At 40.4% G+C, this 17,374-nt stretch overlaps 1 protein-coding gene across 1 annotated transcript in view; it reads left to right on the top strand.

Moving 5' to 3' along the window:
• The first annotated feature begins 157 nt into the window (after positions 1-157).
• Positions 158-17,374, top strand: part of KNTC1 (kinetochore associated 1) — a 78,041-nt gene continuing 60,824 nt past the window's right edge. The window contains exons 1-17 of the mRNA XM_007938135.2: positions 158-286; positions 1,421-1,541; positions 3,482-3,597; positions 3,950-4,028; positions 4,848-4,925; positions 7,724-7,758; positions 8,000-8,110; positions 9,553-9,646; positions 10,648-10,700; positions 10,961-11,076; positions 11,431-11,485; positions 13,091-13,189; positions 14,472-14,515; positions 14,623-14,688; positions 14,784-14,859; positions 16,753-16,878; positions 16,968-17,057. Of these exons, the coding sequence (XP_007936326.1) occupies positions 158-286; positions 1,421-1,541; positions 3,482-3,597; positions 3,950-4,028; positions 4,848-4,925; positions 7,724-7,758; positions 8,000-8,110; positions 9,553-9,646; positions 10,648-10,700; positions 10,961-11,076; positions 11,431-11,485; positions 13,091-13,189; positions 14,472-14,515; positions 14,623-14,688; positions 14,784-14,859; positions 16,753-16,878; positions 16,968-17,057 (1,488 nt within the window). The remainder of the gene's footprint in view (positions 287-1,420; positions 1,542-3,481; positions 3,598-3,949; positions 4,029-4,847; positions 4,926-7,723; positions 7,759-7,999; positions 8,111-9,552; positions 9,647-10,647; positions 10,701-10,960; positions 11,077-11,430; positions 11,486-13,090; positions 13,190-14,471; positions 14,516-14,622; positions 14,689-14,783; positions 14,860-16,752; positions 16,879-16,967; positions 17,058-17,374) is intronic.

Here is a 17,374-nt window from a genome sequence, read left to right as displayed (position 1 = left end):
TGTTGATAATTCTTTATCAGCTCTTTGTTCTTGTTGGATATATGTTTTGATTTCCTGAGAAAGTGGATGCTGTATGACAAGATGATTTGCTCTCTAATTTTGCGTGTTGTCCCAGGGAGCGCAGTTGTTCCTGCATCAGGAAGACAGCCTCAGAAACATGTGGAATGAAATTGAGCTGCTGACAAGTGATGACACAGGAAGTGGGTACCTAAGTGTTGGCTCAAGAAAAGAGCATGGAACTGCTTTATATCAAGTAGACCTGCTAGTGAAGGTCTCCTCCGAGAAGGTAATGATTCCAACGCCAGCTGTTTTCACCCACTGAAGGGTACTAAGTGCTTTGTCAGCCTATTGGCCTCTGAGTAAATGTTTTGTGAATGAATATATCACTTTATTAGGGGTTCAAGGTTCAGTGTCAGATTCTTGGAAATTTCCACCTGAGTTCTCCCAATATCATCTTAGATTCAGTATTTCTAAAGCTAAATCTTGACGTATTTGGGAAGTACAGAGTATATAAAATGACACAGTGGAGTATGACTCGTTAGTGAAGAAAAATGAAGTCCTGGTATATGTTACAACATGGGTGAACCTTGAAAACGTTATGCTCAGTGAAGTCAGTCAGTCACAACAGAAGCTAGAGAGTGGAGGCTCCTTTGTGGCTTGCATAGTGTTTTTTAACAAATGTTGACTTAGCTGCGGGTATTTGAAAATCAGAACATTTCACAGAGAAACCCAGCTTTTCTTGATGAGCAAGACAGTGTGGCCATGCCAGGGTTATATTGCCACTGCGCTTTGATCTGGTTAAGGAGCTCTGGTGGTGTAGTGCCTAAGGCATTTGGCTGCTCACCAGAAGGTTGGTGGTTCAAACCCACCAGCCACTCTGTAGAAGGAAGACTGGGCAATCTACTTCCATAAAGATTTATTGCCTTGGAAACCCAAAGGGGGGTCTCTATGAGTCGGAGTCGACTCTATGGCAGTGAGTTTGTTTGTGTTTTGGTCTAGCTGATGCTCAGTAGATTGAGCTCTCTTCAGTTTGTACCCTGTACCCTCCAGTTTACAGTTGACCACTGCCCCCCTCCCTGCTGTACTGAAGACACTGAGTCTTTACATTAGGCTTGCTTCCTTTATGTTAATGTCCAGCTCCTACAGATATGATATACGGGAGCTCAAAGGCTTATACGTGGACATCATTTGCCCTTTTTTAACCATCTTGGACTATTTCCTCAACTTAGGGCCCTGGATTCAAGATACACCATACACAGAAAAACTTAAAGACTGATTAGATACATGAGTTAAAGAGAAAAAGGCACATCAAGTTGAGTGGGTGTTTGGGTGTTTGGAACCATGAAGATACTATTGATAAGTATTATTAACCTTGTGTAAAAATGTTTTAGTTGTTAGTCATTGCTTTTCCCTGCCACAGGCTTCATTAAACCCAAAGATACAAGCATGCAGCTTAAGTGATGGGTTTATTATTGTAGCAGACCAGTCGGTGATTCTGCTCGACAGCATCTGTAGGTCCCTTCAGTTGCATCTTATATTTGGTAAGTCAGATGTAATGAAATCACGTAAATTCAAAGTCAAATGTATCTTGTAAATAAGCTGTCACTTTCTACCTCATTGCCTTTTCTTTCTGCCATTATTTCTAAGAATCAAAATTGGACTAATTTCAATAAATTACTCTTGAGTGCTTATTGTGTTGGGCACTAGATTGAAAGGATGCCTGAGGTGATACCTTCTCTCAGTAATTCTAAGGGAAAACATACATATAAATCAACAGTGTAGTTTACTTGTGCTGTTTAAAGTTTGTGTTAGAATGCTGTTAGAAAACAGAGCCTCATTGTATTCAAGTCCCTGAATCTTGTACTTAATTTCAATATCATCAATAGATATTTAGCTACCATAGAGTGTATACCATCCCTGGGTGGCACAAATGGCTAAGCACTGGTCTACTAACTATGAGGTTGGTGGTTCAAACTCATGCAGAGATGCCTCAGAAGATAGGACTGGCAATCAGCTTCCTAAAGGTCACAGCCTTGAAAGCCCCGTGGATCAGTTCTGCCCACATGGGGTCGCCATGAGTCAAAATCACCTTGATGGCAGCTACCAGCAACAACAAGGAGCCCTGTGGGTGCAATGGTTAGGTGCTTGGCTGCTAACCCAGGGCCAGTGGTTTGAATCCACCAGCCACTCTATGCTAGAGACCTGATGGTCTGCTCCCGTAAAGATTATAGCCTAGAAAACCCAGTTCAACTCTTCCCTATGGGGTCACTATGAGTCAGAGTCACTTCAGTGGCATACAGCAACAAGAAGAGTGTATGCCACTGTCGACAGCAATTAAAATACTTTGAAATTAATTCTATGAGTTAGAGGACTTTTAATACATACAAATGTATACTTAACAGTGAATTAAGGAATAAGTCAATGGTTGTGTTAGAAAATGGAGAAAATACTAGCAAATCTTCTTCTGGATGTTAAGCAGCAGTTTTGAGGGAAGGGTATTGTTGGATACTTGGGTAAGAATTTAGGCAACTGAACGGGGTCAGAAGGCATAACCCTGAGAACACAATTTTGGGTAGGACATGGAAGCTAGAAGCTGACAGTCTGTAGAATATCAGTATGTAGCCTGATTGGTCCACTAGATGCCAGCTTTACCAATGACAGTGGCGTATGTTAACCCATCACAGAATTGTGGAACAATACTGCTACGGGATCATTTTACTTCATAAAGCATTTACGTACTATTGCTTTTACCTCTTGCCCTTTCCCTGTCAGCCTGCGTTTCATTCCCTCTGCCGTCTTACCGAGTCCTTGTGGTGCAAAGGGTAAAGCACTCCCAAAGATCACAGCCGCTGAAAACCCCACAGAGCGCGTTGTACTGTGACACACGTGGGGTTGCCATGAGTCAGAACTGACTTGTTGGCAAGTGGTTTTCATGGTGGCCCTCTGGCTGTTCCGCCAGCACACCAGCAATGCTCTGCTTTGGGGTCTTTGCCTGTCCCAGGATGCCCCTCCCTCAGTCTCCGTTTGCCTAACACCCTCCCCTCTGTCGAGCCTTCCTCCACGCATCACTGTCTCAGGTAGCCCTCTCCTGACGCTGTAACACTGCGTGGCTCGTCTGGTCTCAGCTTGCTGGACTTTGTCTTTTTCCCATGGCGTCACCTGCTTACATGCCATGGGAGGTACTTAGTCGTTATGCTACTTGTTTAGCATCTATTTCTGCCTTAGATTTCTAAGAATTCTTTGAACTTAGTGAAGTTGGGAATCTTGTTATTCTGAGATATATCCATAAGACCTAGAATTACACTTGGCAGATACTAAGTGCCCAGTTAATAAATCAATAGCATTCTTTTTTACTTTAATTACAACTTTTTTTGAAAAATTCAAAAGCTTGAAAAGTTGAGTTTTAATGACAAAGTTTGATTGTTTTGGTAATAGCTAAACTTTTTGAACAAAGCCTTTAACTCTGATTTGCACTTTTCAGATACTGAAGTGGATGTGGTTGGCCTGTGTCAAGAAGGAAAGTTTCTCTTGGTTGGTGAGAGAAATGGCAACCTGCATCTTATCCATGTAACATCAAAACAGACATTGCTCACTAATGTAAGGGTTTGTTTTATTTTTCATTTCATTGTGTAAGTTCTGAATAGTCTCTTAGCTAAAAGTCTAGCAACCCATTACTTTTGAAAAGAATAATGCTTCTTTGCATTAACTTGAAAATGATCCTTTAGAACATTTATTAAATGAATGCAAAGATGAAAAACTACTGGTAGGCTTTGGAAATATCCTGAGTGTACTGATCTAAAATATTTTTCCATTTTAAAACTGAAATGTCTGCTATGTGTAGGCACAATTATTGCTAATGGTAATTGATAACATTATGGTTTAAAGAATATAATCCTTGATTGTATTTTTCTGGGTGTAATCTTATCCTTTGAAATGATTTTGCAATTAGGCTTTTGTTCAGAAGGCTAATGATGAAAATGAATTTACTTACCGGAACCTTGTTATTGAGAAAGATGGTTCAAATGAAGGTGAGCTTTCTTGAACTTTTGTTTTCACTCAAATCTAATTTCCGACTCATACCCAAGCAAAAAAATACCAAACTTACAGTTAACAACACATTATATATTGTGACATATGGATACCAAAATTTTCTGTCAGTGCAATAAATATTGTGGTACGTAACAAGTTTTTGGGAGCTCTTGTGGCATAGTGCCTAAGGTATTTGACTGGTAACCAGAAGGCTGGCAGTTCAAACCCACCAGCCATTCTTTGGAAGGAAGACTGGGCAATCTACTTCCGTAGAGATACTACCTCAGAAACCCGAGGAGGGGTTGCTGTGAGTTGGAACCAACTCAATGGTAGTAAGTTTTAGAGTTTTAACAAGTTTTCAAATTTAGTTCTTTTCAAAAGCTTAAATATTTATGATTTCAAGTATAATGTTCTAAACATTATATAATTTTTACAGTTTTGAAAGTTCAATAAATTACCAAGGAGACATTATACATTCATACATTCTTTTAAGAGGTTTTTTATAGGTCTTAGCATATTTATCGTATTTTGACTTCAACAACTATTGATTGGACCATCCTTTATTTTGACATATCTGAATTTTGTTTTGCTATTTTTCTGGTAAGTGAAGTTTTATTTTTTATAGTAATTTCAAAGAAGTTGACATTATTTTTGATGAGTAACTTATTTCTTTTGTAAATAAGCTTTACTTGTATAATTATTTGATGATGCAAATTTAAATGAACAAATTGATGTGTTTTAAGCTAATTCAAAATACCGGTTTAAACTTTCTATCCATGTTCCCTTTTAAAGAGATTCATTTTGTTTTATTTTACTAGGTGCCTATTACATGCTGCTCCTTACAAACAATGGATTTTTTTGTATTACAAACCTTCAGCTTGCAAAAATTCAACAAGGTAAGTCACACATTATTTTCTCGTTATTGATTTGCAGCAATCTTTCTTACCATTTTAAGTATTCTCTTTATGAGTATTGTTTTACTTTAATTGTATTCTGTGATTCTGCATGTTCTTTTGAGTACTTAGGGTGTACTGATATTCTACTCTTGGCTGTAACAGAATCTGAAGAAACAGAATTTGTTTATAGCCAGCAAGGGAGCCCTGGTGGCACAATAGTGAAGTGCTCGGCTGCCAAATGTAAGGTTGGCAGTTAGACCCAGCAGCCGCTCCTTGGGAGAAAGGTGTGGTCGTCTACTTATGTAAAATGACAACCTTGGCCGTGCACAATTAGAGGGGTGTCAGCACTATGTGATCAAGGCAGTGAGAGAGACGGGGAGGAGCGTAAGAATTAAGGGTAACAGAGGTGAGCACTGTTACATACACAACCCTGAAATAATAGTAATAATAATTGAGGAGCGGTTGCATAGATAACACTCAAGCGGAGAAGAGTAGAAAGGTGAATGGGACTAAATCCACAAATAAATATGTGAGTTTGACAGAGGCTATCTCTATGTGTGTAATTCTTGTGCTGCAAATCTATCCATGAGCATAGTAGAGCATACAGGGACAAAGTTGTGAAAACATCTTAGTCGTAACCAAACACCGTGAGGGAAAGAGTTGCTGGATATGGTGGCTCAGGGCCATAGTCTTGGGAGACCCTAAGGTCAGTTGGTATAACATAGCCCACAAAGACAATGTTCTACATCTTACTTTGGTGAATAGTGACTGGGGTCTTAAAACCTTGTGAGTGGCCATCTAAGGTACAAATGTTGGTCTCTCCGGTCTCTCCTTGTCTGGTGCAAAGAAGAGTGCAAAAAATTAAAGATGCAGGAAACAGTCCAAAGAGGACTGATGGAGTATGTGGACCCCAACCTCCACGACCCTGAGACCAGAAGAACTAGATGGTGTCCGGCTACCACTGCTGACCACTCTGAAAGGGATCATAGTAGGAGGTCTCATATAGAGTGGGGGAAAACGTGGAACAAAACTCAAAATCACAAAAAAGACCAGGCTTACTGGTCTGATGAGGACTGATGGAACTCTCAAAGCTATGGCCTTTCAAGCTAGGAATTGAACTTAACCCTTGTGACTCAACTGGCAGCCAAAGGACAGACCTATAAGGTGAACAGTAACATCAGAAAGGCATGTACTCATTGTAACAATCAAGCATATGACATTAGGTCAGCATTTGCCCAGGGATAGAACTGGGAAGGTGGGAGGGGATGAGAAGGAACAACTGAGGGAAGGAGTGGACACAGGGAGGGAGTGGGAAGAATGTGTGCTTTCTGCAGATTGCAGTAAATGTCACAAAACAATGTGTATGGATTGTTGCATGGAAACCAATTTGCTCTGGAAACTTACACTCAAAGCACAATAAAATATATGTGTATATATGGGGAAGAAACTAAAAAAGAAAAACGTTTACAGGCTTGGAAGCCCTGTGGGGCAGTTCTGCTCTCTGCTGTAGGGTTGCCATGATTTGAAGTTAACTCAACAGCAATGGGTTTTGGGTTATAACCATCAAGAAATGTGTCTGGGGAGACAAGACAAAGACTAGCACAACAATAAATGGTTTTTGCTGGAATGAATGAACCTGAAAGCTGAAGTGCCTGTCTAACTAAGAGTTAATAGTGCCAAGCAGTGATCTACAGTATGTGCTGCATGAGGTGTGGATATCTGTCCCAGTATGTGCTGCTTAGGGATGGATAACACACGTGCCTCTGAGTGGGAGACTCTTTGAGGAATTGATTCAGCGCATGTAAGTCAAACATTTTTAAAGCATCTAGTATATGTCAAGCCTGTGCTAAAGCCTAGGGACATGACAAAGATTAAGATAATGTTCAAAAAAAGCTGGTTGTGGTCCAATTGGACTCCAACTTATGGTGACCTCACGCATGTCAGAAAACCGTCTTCCGTAGGATTTTTAGTAGCTGCTTTTTACGAAGTAGATGTGCAGGCCTTTCCACCGAGGCACCTGTGTATGTTGTTGTTATGTGCCATCGAGTCAGACTTGACTCATAGCGACCCCTCCTTGGGTTTCCGAGGCAGTTATCACTACGGAAGTAGATTGCCCCATCTTCCTTCCGAGGAGTGGCTGGTGGGTTTGAACCGCCAGCCTTCTGGTTAGCAGTCGAGTGCCTTAGGCACTACGCTACCAGAGCTCCCAAACTACATAAAAGAAAAAAAAATAGAATCTGTTGTTACTGCGTGGGATCTGACTTGCATCGCCCCTAGAGGACAGAGTAGAACTGCCTCATAGGGTTTCTAAGGCTGTGGATCCATTGACCTTTCAGTTAGCTGAGCACTTAAGCACTGCACCACCAGGGCTCCTTTCTAAGCTACATAGTTCTCCATCATTTAATGAAGAAGCTGTACAAAGAAAAAAGGTATTTGAAAACAGAGTGACAGCACTGAAGACTTTTCAGAACAGGACTTTGGAGCATAAATAGGTGTCAGAGAGCTGGAGAGGAGGGCAAAGATCTGCTCAGGAAGAAGTGTGTTCAGGGACGGTACTGGGAGGCCCTCGGACCACCACACAGCCTGCCTGGCACCTTAAGTAGGAGTTGTAGTCCCAGTTCATATCATTAGCCAGGGGCAAATCTGAAAAGTCAATACTTCTTCATCACATCCGACCAGTGTTCTTTTCACTTAATTGTACATGCTTCACCTTTTGGATACAAAAGGCCTCACTTGTGTGTAGCTTGTAGAGCAACACTCTAAATTTAACTTGCTTCTTTTTTTCTTTTTTAATGTAGCAATTGAGAATATGGACTTCAATACAGCAAAAAAGGTAAGAAAATAAAACCTTACTGCTGTCTTTAAGCTTAATTTTAATGTAACTTTAGAGGTGTTTCTGGATATAATTGGTCTACTGGTTTACATTTTAGGAAGACCACCATATATTGTAGTAACATATCTCCTTAAAAATACATCTGTAACTCATTTCAACTGATTCTTTTGTTGATCTCCTTGAGTTCTTTGGACTATAAAAACATTTATGTGTAACATTCTTATTTTTTTGAATTTTGCAGTTGCAAGCACAGATCAAGTCCACTTTTATATCAACTGAAAAATATCATACTCTTGGTTGTCTCAGTCTTGTGGTTGGAGATTTAGCAAGTGAAATCCCTGTCATAATTGGGGTAATTCTTTTTATAAAATTTTGTTCTTTTTGGTAGCCAGAGTGTTTTGTCTTTTACTTAAGCTACATTTAATTTGTAACATGTTATAAAATCAAGGAAATTATAAAATTAAGCTCTTGTAAAATTCAATAAGTAAACCTACGTTTCTATTTTAGAACAAAAGATACATCTTTGTTTTCCATAAGGTGTTTAAGGTATTGGGCCGCTAACCAGAAGGTTGGTGGTTCAAACCCACCAGCTTCTTCACGGGAGAAAGACTTATTCAAAAAGACAAGAAAAAGCAAATGTATAGAGACCAAAATTTATTAATGTTTACCTGGGGCAGGAGGGAGAGGGAATAGGAGGGTTAATGGTGATGGAAAAATCTCACTGGTTGAGGGTAGGATTGCACAGACAATTACTATATTGCTGTCAATAAGTTGTACACCTGTAAAAAGTTGAGTTGGCAAAAGTTGTGTTACAGTATATATACAGTAGTGACAAAGAAGAAAAAAATCCTTGCTGAAGCTCCTTACGTACAACCAGACGCCTCATGGAATTTGATTCCTTGGTTTGGAGATTTAGAGTCATGGTTTCATGAGACATCCCAGTTAATTGGCTTAATAATGTATTTACTGCTTCTGTTCTACTTCCTAACTTGTTGTGTTCTGCCTTTGGTTTTAAAAGCTTGTAAGGGGCCATCCAAGGCACAAAAGTTGGTCTCTATTCACCTGGAACAACAGGATGAAGTGGGGAATAGGAGGAGGATATAGAATGTGCAACTAATTGCCTCCATGAACCGCTGCCTCCTTTACTATGAGATCAGAATGGATGGTGCCTGGCTACCATTACTGAACATTTTTATCCAAGATTTCATAGATGACTCCTGATTGAAAGGGGGAAAATGTAGGACAGAACTATGTATATGGGATCAAATTGACAATGGCAACTCGAAAGATTAGATGAGAACCTTAGGGAGCCATGAGTTTATGTCAGTGAGGGAGAAACAACTCAGAAAAGGAGGGTTGTGCAACTCGAAGAACGTAATTAGTGTCACTGAATCGTATGTGTCGATCCTGCCTGTGGTCTATGTTGGGCTTTGTATATTCTCAACAATACAATAAAATTTAAGGAAAAAAGGTATTCACATTACAACCAATAACAACAGCTCAATGTTGTCATTTTCTGTTGAGAACAAACTAAGAGTGAAAGTAGGATATAAAGCTAGTTGGGCTTTGATGGCTATCAGGGTGGCTGGGAAGGAAGGGTTAACCACTAACTAGAGGGTAGATGCACATTAACTTGGGTGAAAGAAACAAATAAAAATAAAAAAAGTTAGTTGGACTTAATATATAATACTGTTTTTAAGTGAGTCATGTGTAGAACTCTGATGGTTTTACTCTGCAGACGGTTCAGTTCTGAGAACCGAATTTGCACTTGGTGCACTGTTTTTACTTTTCTAGGGAACTGGTAATTGTGCCTTCACAAAATGGGTACCAGATTCTTCCAAGAAAGGGATGGTTGTTAAGAATCTTATTGACTCAGAGATTATTAAAGGTAAAGTAATCTTTATTTTATGTAAAATTTATTACACATGACCTAGTATATATAACCTGTTGCCATCCGGTCAAATTTGACTCAGTTTACCAGAGTGGCTGGTGGGTTTGAACCGTTGACCTTTTGGTTTACAGCCAAGCATTTAACCACTGCTCCACCAGGGCTTATTATATAATGATATATATATTATTTTTATGTATGTAATTTTTATATATTAAAAATAATTTCCTAAATACTGAAAAATTAACAAAACTTTTCTGTTACTAAAAGAAAGAAAAAGGAAACCAAACTCATTGCCATTGAGTCAGTTCCTACTCATAGTGACCCCCATTGGGTTTCTAAGGTGATAAATCTTTATGGAAGTGGATTGCCTCATCTTCCTTCTGTAGAGCTGCTAGTGGGTTTGAACTGCCAACTTTCTGGTTAGCAGTCCAATGCTAGTGACTTAATTTTCATGTCAGTCTACTGAGTCTGGCATATGAGACATTTTACTGTATCACTTTAACACAAGCCAGATTAGGTTGATAATTGTCCACTGATAGGTGATTGATCTTGGCATATTGCAGTTGTTATTCTTAATTTTGGGAGGTTTTACATTTTAATAGGATCCCTAGTGGCACAGAAATGAAAGTGCTCCGCTGCGAATCAAAAGGTCAATCTGCCAGCCATTCTGTGGGAGAAAGATGAGGCAGTCGGCTTCCATGAATACAGGCTTGGAAACCCTATGGGGCAGTTCTACTCTGTTCTCTACAGGTACTGTGAGTTGGCATCAACTCCATGGCAGTGGCTTTCGTTTGTTTTACATTTTAGTGATCACCTGAAAAGACAATAAACAAAATAGAGGCAGAAGTCAACAAGAGTGTGAACTTTTTTTTTGAGAGTAGGAACTTTTTGTTTAATAGTAGTTCTGCCTTCCATCAATTTTGTCAGTTTGCTATTTAAAGGTGGCCGTGTATGATACTGAAGTACAATCTTTGGACTTCTCGCATTCTCTTTTGTAGGTGCAAAGAAGTTCCAGCTCATAGACAATCTGCTTTTTGTCCTTGATACACAAGTATGTTTATGATATTCCTCCTTAAATGTTTTCACTTGATTATTATGTTTCCTGATGAAAATGTGGTCACATTTACAGACAAGAACTTGGTGTGTGTGGGGGCCATGGATAGATACTGTCTCATGTATTGTACTGTATTTCTGTATACATATAAAAATACATACATATATATATATATATATATATATATATATATCCTGAAATGTACATTTTTTAATCATGAAGAAGATGTACGAATGAGATCTGTGTCTCTTTTATAGAACGTGCTGAGCTTATGGGATATTTACACTCTCACTCCCGTATGGAACTGGCCCTATCTCCACATTGAAGAGTTCCTTCTCACTACAGAGGCTGAGTCACCCTCGTCAGTCACGTGGTACATTCTGACTCCAGTCATCATTGCTATTACACCAGGTTTCTTGGCTGTGTGTGTCCAGATTGTCCAGATTGTTCATTATGTGCTGAGTTCTAACTAATACTGTGAGTAGTCTGACAGAGTCAAAACTAGTAATTGTTCAGCAGATTTGCTGAGAATTTGGCAATATGAACTTCCAGACAATTGTGTCAGAAGTAGAGTGTCTATCTGGGTCATAAACGTACAGAAATAGAGTTTACTGTTTCCTGTGTAAATCAAGTTTAACTCTTATGCAGGGATGTCACACTGACTTCACTTACATCTAGCACTTGGCAAAATGTACTGGATTTACTTGAAGCTTCTTTTCTCTTTTAGGCAAGGGATCACAAATCTCAAACTAGTGGCTCTGACAACTACTGCTAATAAGAAGGTATTGGCAGATTTTATTTTATGGTTGCCCGTATGATGTAGAGAAAAAAAAAAAAAAAAAAACTTGCTGCCGTTGAATCACATCTGACTCATAGTGACCCCTCCTTGGGTTTCCGAGGCAGTATCTCTATAGAAGGAGATTGCCCAGTCTTTCTTCCGAGGAGTAACCGGGGGCGTTTGAACCGCCAGCCTTCTGGTTAGCCGTCAAATGCCTTAGGCACTATGCCACCAGAGCTTTCAGCATTAACTAATTCCTAAGGAGATATAAAGTAGACAGCATGTCAGTGTTTGTTTACCCAGGTGCTTGACAAATGAGAAATCCTGCAAGGATATTTTTTTCACCTTTTTCAAAAAATGGATATAAATCTTGGGTGTATGTTCAAAAAATTTTTTTTTAATATTTAAAAGTTTTATTGTGGTAGAATGTATATAACAAAACATTTCCTGCTTCAACCATTGTTACGTGTACAGTAGTGACATTGGTTATGTTCATCCTAGTCTGCTAGCATCAGCACTGTTTATTTGGGAATTTTTTCATCACTCTGAAAAGAAACGTAGTACCCCTGGAGCAAGAACTCCCTGTTCCTCCCTCACACCTGTCCTGGTAACCACTAATACACTTTGGACTCTGTGCTCCACATTGTAGGCAGGGCGTTTCAAGAATCAAAAAGGTCCATAAAAAAAGTGTTTATCAACTCAAAATCATAACAAAAAAAGGGACCAGGTTTGCTGGTCTGATACAGCCTGGTGGAACCCCTGAGACTATGACCCCTAGCTGCCCTTCAGGTCTGGAACTGAACCCATTCCTGTGGCTTTCAGCCAAACAAAAGAGACATATGACCTGAACATTTGCATTAGGTAGATACACTCCTTGGAGAGATCAGTCATGGGAAACTAAAAGGGCTGTATGTGCACGGGGAGACAGGTCTGGGGGCAGGAGTGCGTGGAGGGAAGGACATAGGGAAAAGGTAACTATGGGGAGGAAGTGGGAGGGGAGCTGTTGCACTGTGGGAAATTGAAGTCAATGTCATGAGACAAGGTGTATGTGAGCTGCTGTATGTTGTTGTTATGTGTTGTCGAGTCAGACCTGACTCATAGTGACCCCTCCTTGGGTTTCTGAGGCAGTATCACTACGGAAGTAGATTTGCCCCATCTTCCTTCCGAGGAGTGGCTGGTGGGTTTGAACCTCCAGCCTTCTGGTTAGCAGTCAAGTGCCTTAGGCACTATGCTACCAGAACTGCTGTATATGGAAGATGAATTTTCTCTGTAAACTTGCACCCAAATCACAATAAAAATTTTTTTTTTAAAATTTGTTTATCAGTGTTTATATAGTGCTGGCACTTGGTAATCAACATTTACCTTAAATACAGGTTGTATAATGAGCTTTGGATAATGGGTTTTTTAGTCAACACTTTTGGAAGGTAGGATAGCCATAATTTTATCTGCAACATTTAGATCATACAGTAATAGATATCTATTAGAAAATGGTATTTTTGCATTTAACTTTGCCACAAGTGCAAATATGTGCCCCTGATGGTGAAGTGCTGTTGGGTACTAGTGGGTTTCTGATGACGTTCTAAATTAACTGCTTTGCTGTTTTTCCTAGATGAAAAATCTCACTGTTTATACATTACCCACAATGGAAATACTGTATTCTTTGGAAGTATCTAGTGTTTCTTCACTGGTCCAAACTGGAATTAGCACAGTAAGTTTCTGCATATTTAAAAAACACATAACGAAAAACATTAACTAAGCTAAGCGTGACTGAAACCTGGTGGAATATCTGGACAGAGTTCAAGTCGATAACTGTTTATCGTTCCCAGAGAGTCCTGAAACACACTTGTCCAAGGTCAGTCTTCATATTAAAAAAAAAAAAAGGAAATAGATTAAATGAACATCAGTCATCTGCTTCTTCAGCTTCCTTGTGTCTCTACTGGGAATATAGACTAAAAATCAGTTCAGGGGGCACTGCTTTGTTTATGTTTTAATTCTGATCTTAAATAAAAAATAACCTTGCAACATTTGCTTCCTCTCTTTTCATACACACAGACACATATTTTCGTGGTACCTTTTAAGAATTACTTGCACGCATCACATCATGTCACCCCTAAATACTTCAGTAGGTATCCCTGAGAAAAAGGGCATTCCTTCACCGTTGTAATCACAATCAGATGAGTTAATGTGAATGCACAAGTATTATAAAATGTACCAGCCAATTACTTGAAAGCTGTTTTATTCCCGATCCAGGATGCAATCAAGGATCACATTGCATGTAGTTGTTATGTCACCACTGTTTTGTGCTGTTGAGTCAAGTCCAGTTAATAACGACCCTATAAGATGGTAGGACTGCCCCACAGGGTTTCCTAGGCTTTGCGGGAACAGATCACCAAGTGTCTTCCTCCATGGAGCTGCTGGTGAAATTTGAGTTGCCCACCTTTCTGTCAGCGGCCGAGCATGTAAAGATTGTGCCACCAGTGCTTCTTCATGTCACTGTAGTCTACGTTAATCTAGCGCAGTTAGTCTTCTCTGTGTGTGTGTTTTAAGACATTGACATTTTGGAAGAGTGTGAGCCTGTTGTTTCAGCGCATGTCCCTCTACTCTGCATTTGTCCAGTAGCTTCATCCTAATTACGTTCATGGGACGCTTTTCTGATATGAACACTGCACAGGCCGTGCTGTGTCCCAGCTGCACCTCACGAAGGGTCTCGTGATGGCCGTTTGTGCTGCTTCTGGGGAGGTTAAATCTGAAGGCAGTTCTGCCAGATTCCTCCACAGCAAATACACGTTTTCACATTTGTCATTAAAAAGTAGTCTGGAGGATGACATTTTGAAACTATAAGAATATCTTTTTCCCTCAACAGGTTTTTATCCAGTTGTTCAGAATCTAATGATGGATACTTCTTGCCTGAATCAGTTGTTAATTGTTTTAACTATGAAAGGAATTGGTTTTATATTTAAGTTTTAATCATGTTTTTGTTATTGTTGTAGGATACCATATATCTTCTGGAGGGAATTTGCGAAAACGATCCCAAGTAGGTCATGTTTGTTTTACTAGATAAGTTGTTAAGTAACTGCCATGCCAGACTTCACTGAGGAACATTAAATGACGAGTGCATTTATAGTGAAAACTTTTTTCCAGACTATCTGAAGACTCAGCCTCTGTGTTAGTACTTCGATGTCTTACGGAAGCTTTACCAGAAAACAGGTGACTTCTTTTCTCTTAAGCCTTAGCCCTTAGTGAAAAACCTGAATCACCTGATTATTAAACATTTCATTGGCATTTTTTTTCCAATTTATCAGATTAAGTCGGTTACTCCACAAGCACAGATTTGCTGAAGCCGAGAGCTTTGCCATTCAGTTTGGACTGGATGTCGAGGTAGTCCCTCATGTATTCATTCCTGCATTGAACTGGAGGCTGGGGAGGTGGCCGTGTGTAGCATAATTGAAATTTAGTGTGATAGGGCCTGTAATTAATATATGCACAAAGTACGCAGCAGGGATTCAAAGGAGAGAGTGATCCGTAGTGGGAGGAAAGGTGCATTCAGGAGGAGGCTTTCATGTCAGGTTTCGATGATGTTTCTGATAGTGGGCAGAGACAAGGAGATTCTGGGTATAAGAACGTCCTGAGTAGGCAGAGAGGCTTAGGATGCTTCCAGAAACTCCTAGTGAGTAGATGGGACTACGGTGTAGGTTATATGGGCAGAGGAGCAGACAGTGATGATGATGGAGAAGTAGGAGGCAGGGTTTGTATGCATCGCTCTGTGAACAGTGCTCCAAACTACACTGTGAAAGGGACGAGGTGGGCAAACCCCACCTGTATCCCACCCTCCTCAGTAACTGCGAGAGGATGCTCACAGTTAAAAGGAGCAACTAACAGTGTGGCGAGGATTGGCATGACTCTAGTTCCCATCTGGAAATGGATCCAGGCCTCACCTTCCCACATCTCCACACCTTATTGCCAGCCACTTCCATTCCGATTCTTTTCTCTCTTCTCTGATCCTAACCACCCAGTTAGATCAGACCTCAGCCCTGGCTATCCTGAGCTGGGCCAAAACATCGCTGGCCACCTGAGGCCAGGCCATCGGGGAGCAGCAGTAGGCCCAGGAATCTGCAGGACTCCCTGCACTGCAGATAAGCCAGCCTTCCTCTCTCTTCTCTGTCTTTCTCTCTCGTCCCCTGGGACTAGGTCACAAGCACTGTCCTTTATCCACTGCCCCAGCAGCCTTTCTCCGTCACCAGCCACCCAGAGCTGGCTCTACACAAATCGACTCTGTACTGCTAACCCTTGGCGGCTCATTGCTCCTGTGGTTTCATTAATTCTCTATATCAGCTCACAAAATCCATGGAGACTATGACCTATACTTACCGTTACTCATCTATTATGACCAGAAAGGATATAAGTAAAGAGATGCATTAGGCAAGATCTGGAGAGATCCCTGCATGCGACTTCCGTGGTCCCCAGGGACATGCCACGCCCACTCCAGGGCCCCTAGTCTTGGGACCTCTGTATATTCATGACTTGGGCTTAATGCATAGTTAGGATTGAGCCAATCAAGGAATGTGCGTGCCTGCATTCAGCTCCTTCCCTTTCTGAGGTTGTCCCCTCCTTGCCCAGCTACTTTGAGAAACAAAGGCGTCTTGATTGCTTGGGTTCTTTTCAGAAACTGGAGTCAAAAGACCAAACCAAGTTCCTCATCCCGCAGCGGCAGTGCGTCCAGATTTTATTCTGAACGTAGTAAGGGGCTGCTGCAGATTTCAAGCAGGAAGTTTGTCATTTGAAAAAGATGGAGAGTCGTTTGGAAATGGTCAAGTCTAGAGTGTGAACAACAGTTGGGAGACTAAGCAGCTTTCTGAGGGACACCTGAACTGGTACTCTCAAGTGGAGAGGTACAAAAGAGGGTCTGAGAAGAGTGGCACATAGCAGGAAGAGTTGGTGAGGTTTTATAACAAGTCACTGGAGGGACAGAGAGGACTTGACTAATTAGTGAGGATGGTGTTAGCTAAAATGAGGTGTAAGTGTTTCCTTCTCTGAAGTCATATAAAGCATGTGGTATGTTGCTTGACTCAGTGGAAATGGTTTCTGTAACGCTTAATCATCTGGATTCTCTTTCATTTATCTGTTAAAGTCTTGAAAACTTATTCCTGGAGCACATGAGAATCCGCCCCTTTCTATAAGGTCCCTCTCAGCCAATGTGCTATTTGGAATTGAGACGTCATCCTCAGGTGTTTCTGTGCCTCACGTGGCTTGATTTGGTACATTTTGTTGCAGCTTGTTTACAAGGTGAAATCCAATGATATACTGGAGAAGCTAGCTTTGTGTTCTGTGGATACTGGTGAGCAGAGTGTATGGCAAACACTTGTAAGTGAAGCTAAAGAGAATCTCCATAAAATCCAGGCAAGTTTTCCACATCACAGAACAGAGAGTATTCAGATGGATGTCATTAGCCCTGGAGTGTCTTACCATGTCTGGTGTTTGTGAAACAGGACGATGAATTTGTGGTGAATTACTGCTTGAAGGCTCAGTGGATAACCTATGAAACGACCCAGGAAATGCTCAATTACGCCAAAACAAGGGTAAGTCTTTACAATGTTTGTAGATGTTACTCAGTCTTACGCAAACACAGTCATTTCCAGAAAAATGAATTCTTTTTATGTCACAGACCTTGTTTAACATACATTTTTGCTGTTCTCTGTTCTATTATAATGACCTATGAGTGGCATTGCTAGTTCTAATCCTTAAAGCCAAGGTATGGGCAAAATGCAATGGGGTGTTTCCATGAAATGCAATTAAAAATGTTATAGCATTTGTTTATTGTTCACTGTTTGTTTCAGAATTAAAGGCAACTTCAATTTTAAAGATTTTTTTTTTCATAAAGAAATACTCACAGAAG

Source organism: Orycteropus afer, unplaced genomic scaffold, assembly GCF_000298275.1.
Source record: "Orycteropus afer afer isolate SDZICR_OR568_19922 unplaced genomic scaffold, OryAfe1.0 scaffold00048, whole genome shotgun sequence".
Classification (NCBI taxonomy): Eukaryota; Metazoa; Chordata; class Mammalia; order Tubulidentata; family Orycteropodidae; genus Orycteropus; species Orycteropus afer.
Note: the sequence above shows the minus strand (reverse complement) of the source record. Positions and strands in the feature narration are given on the sequence as shown.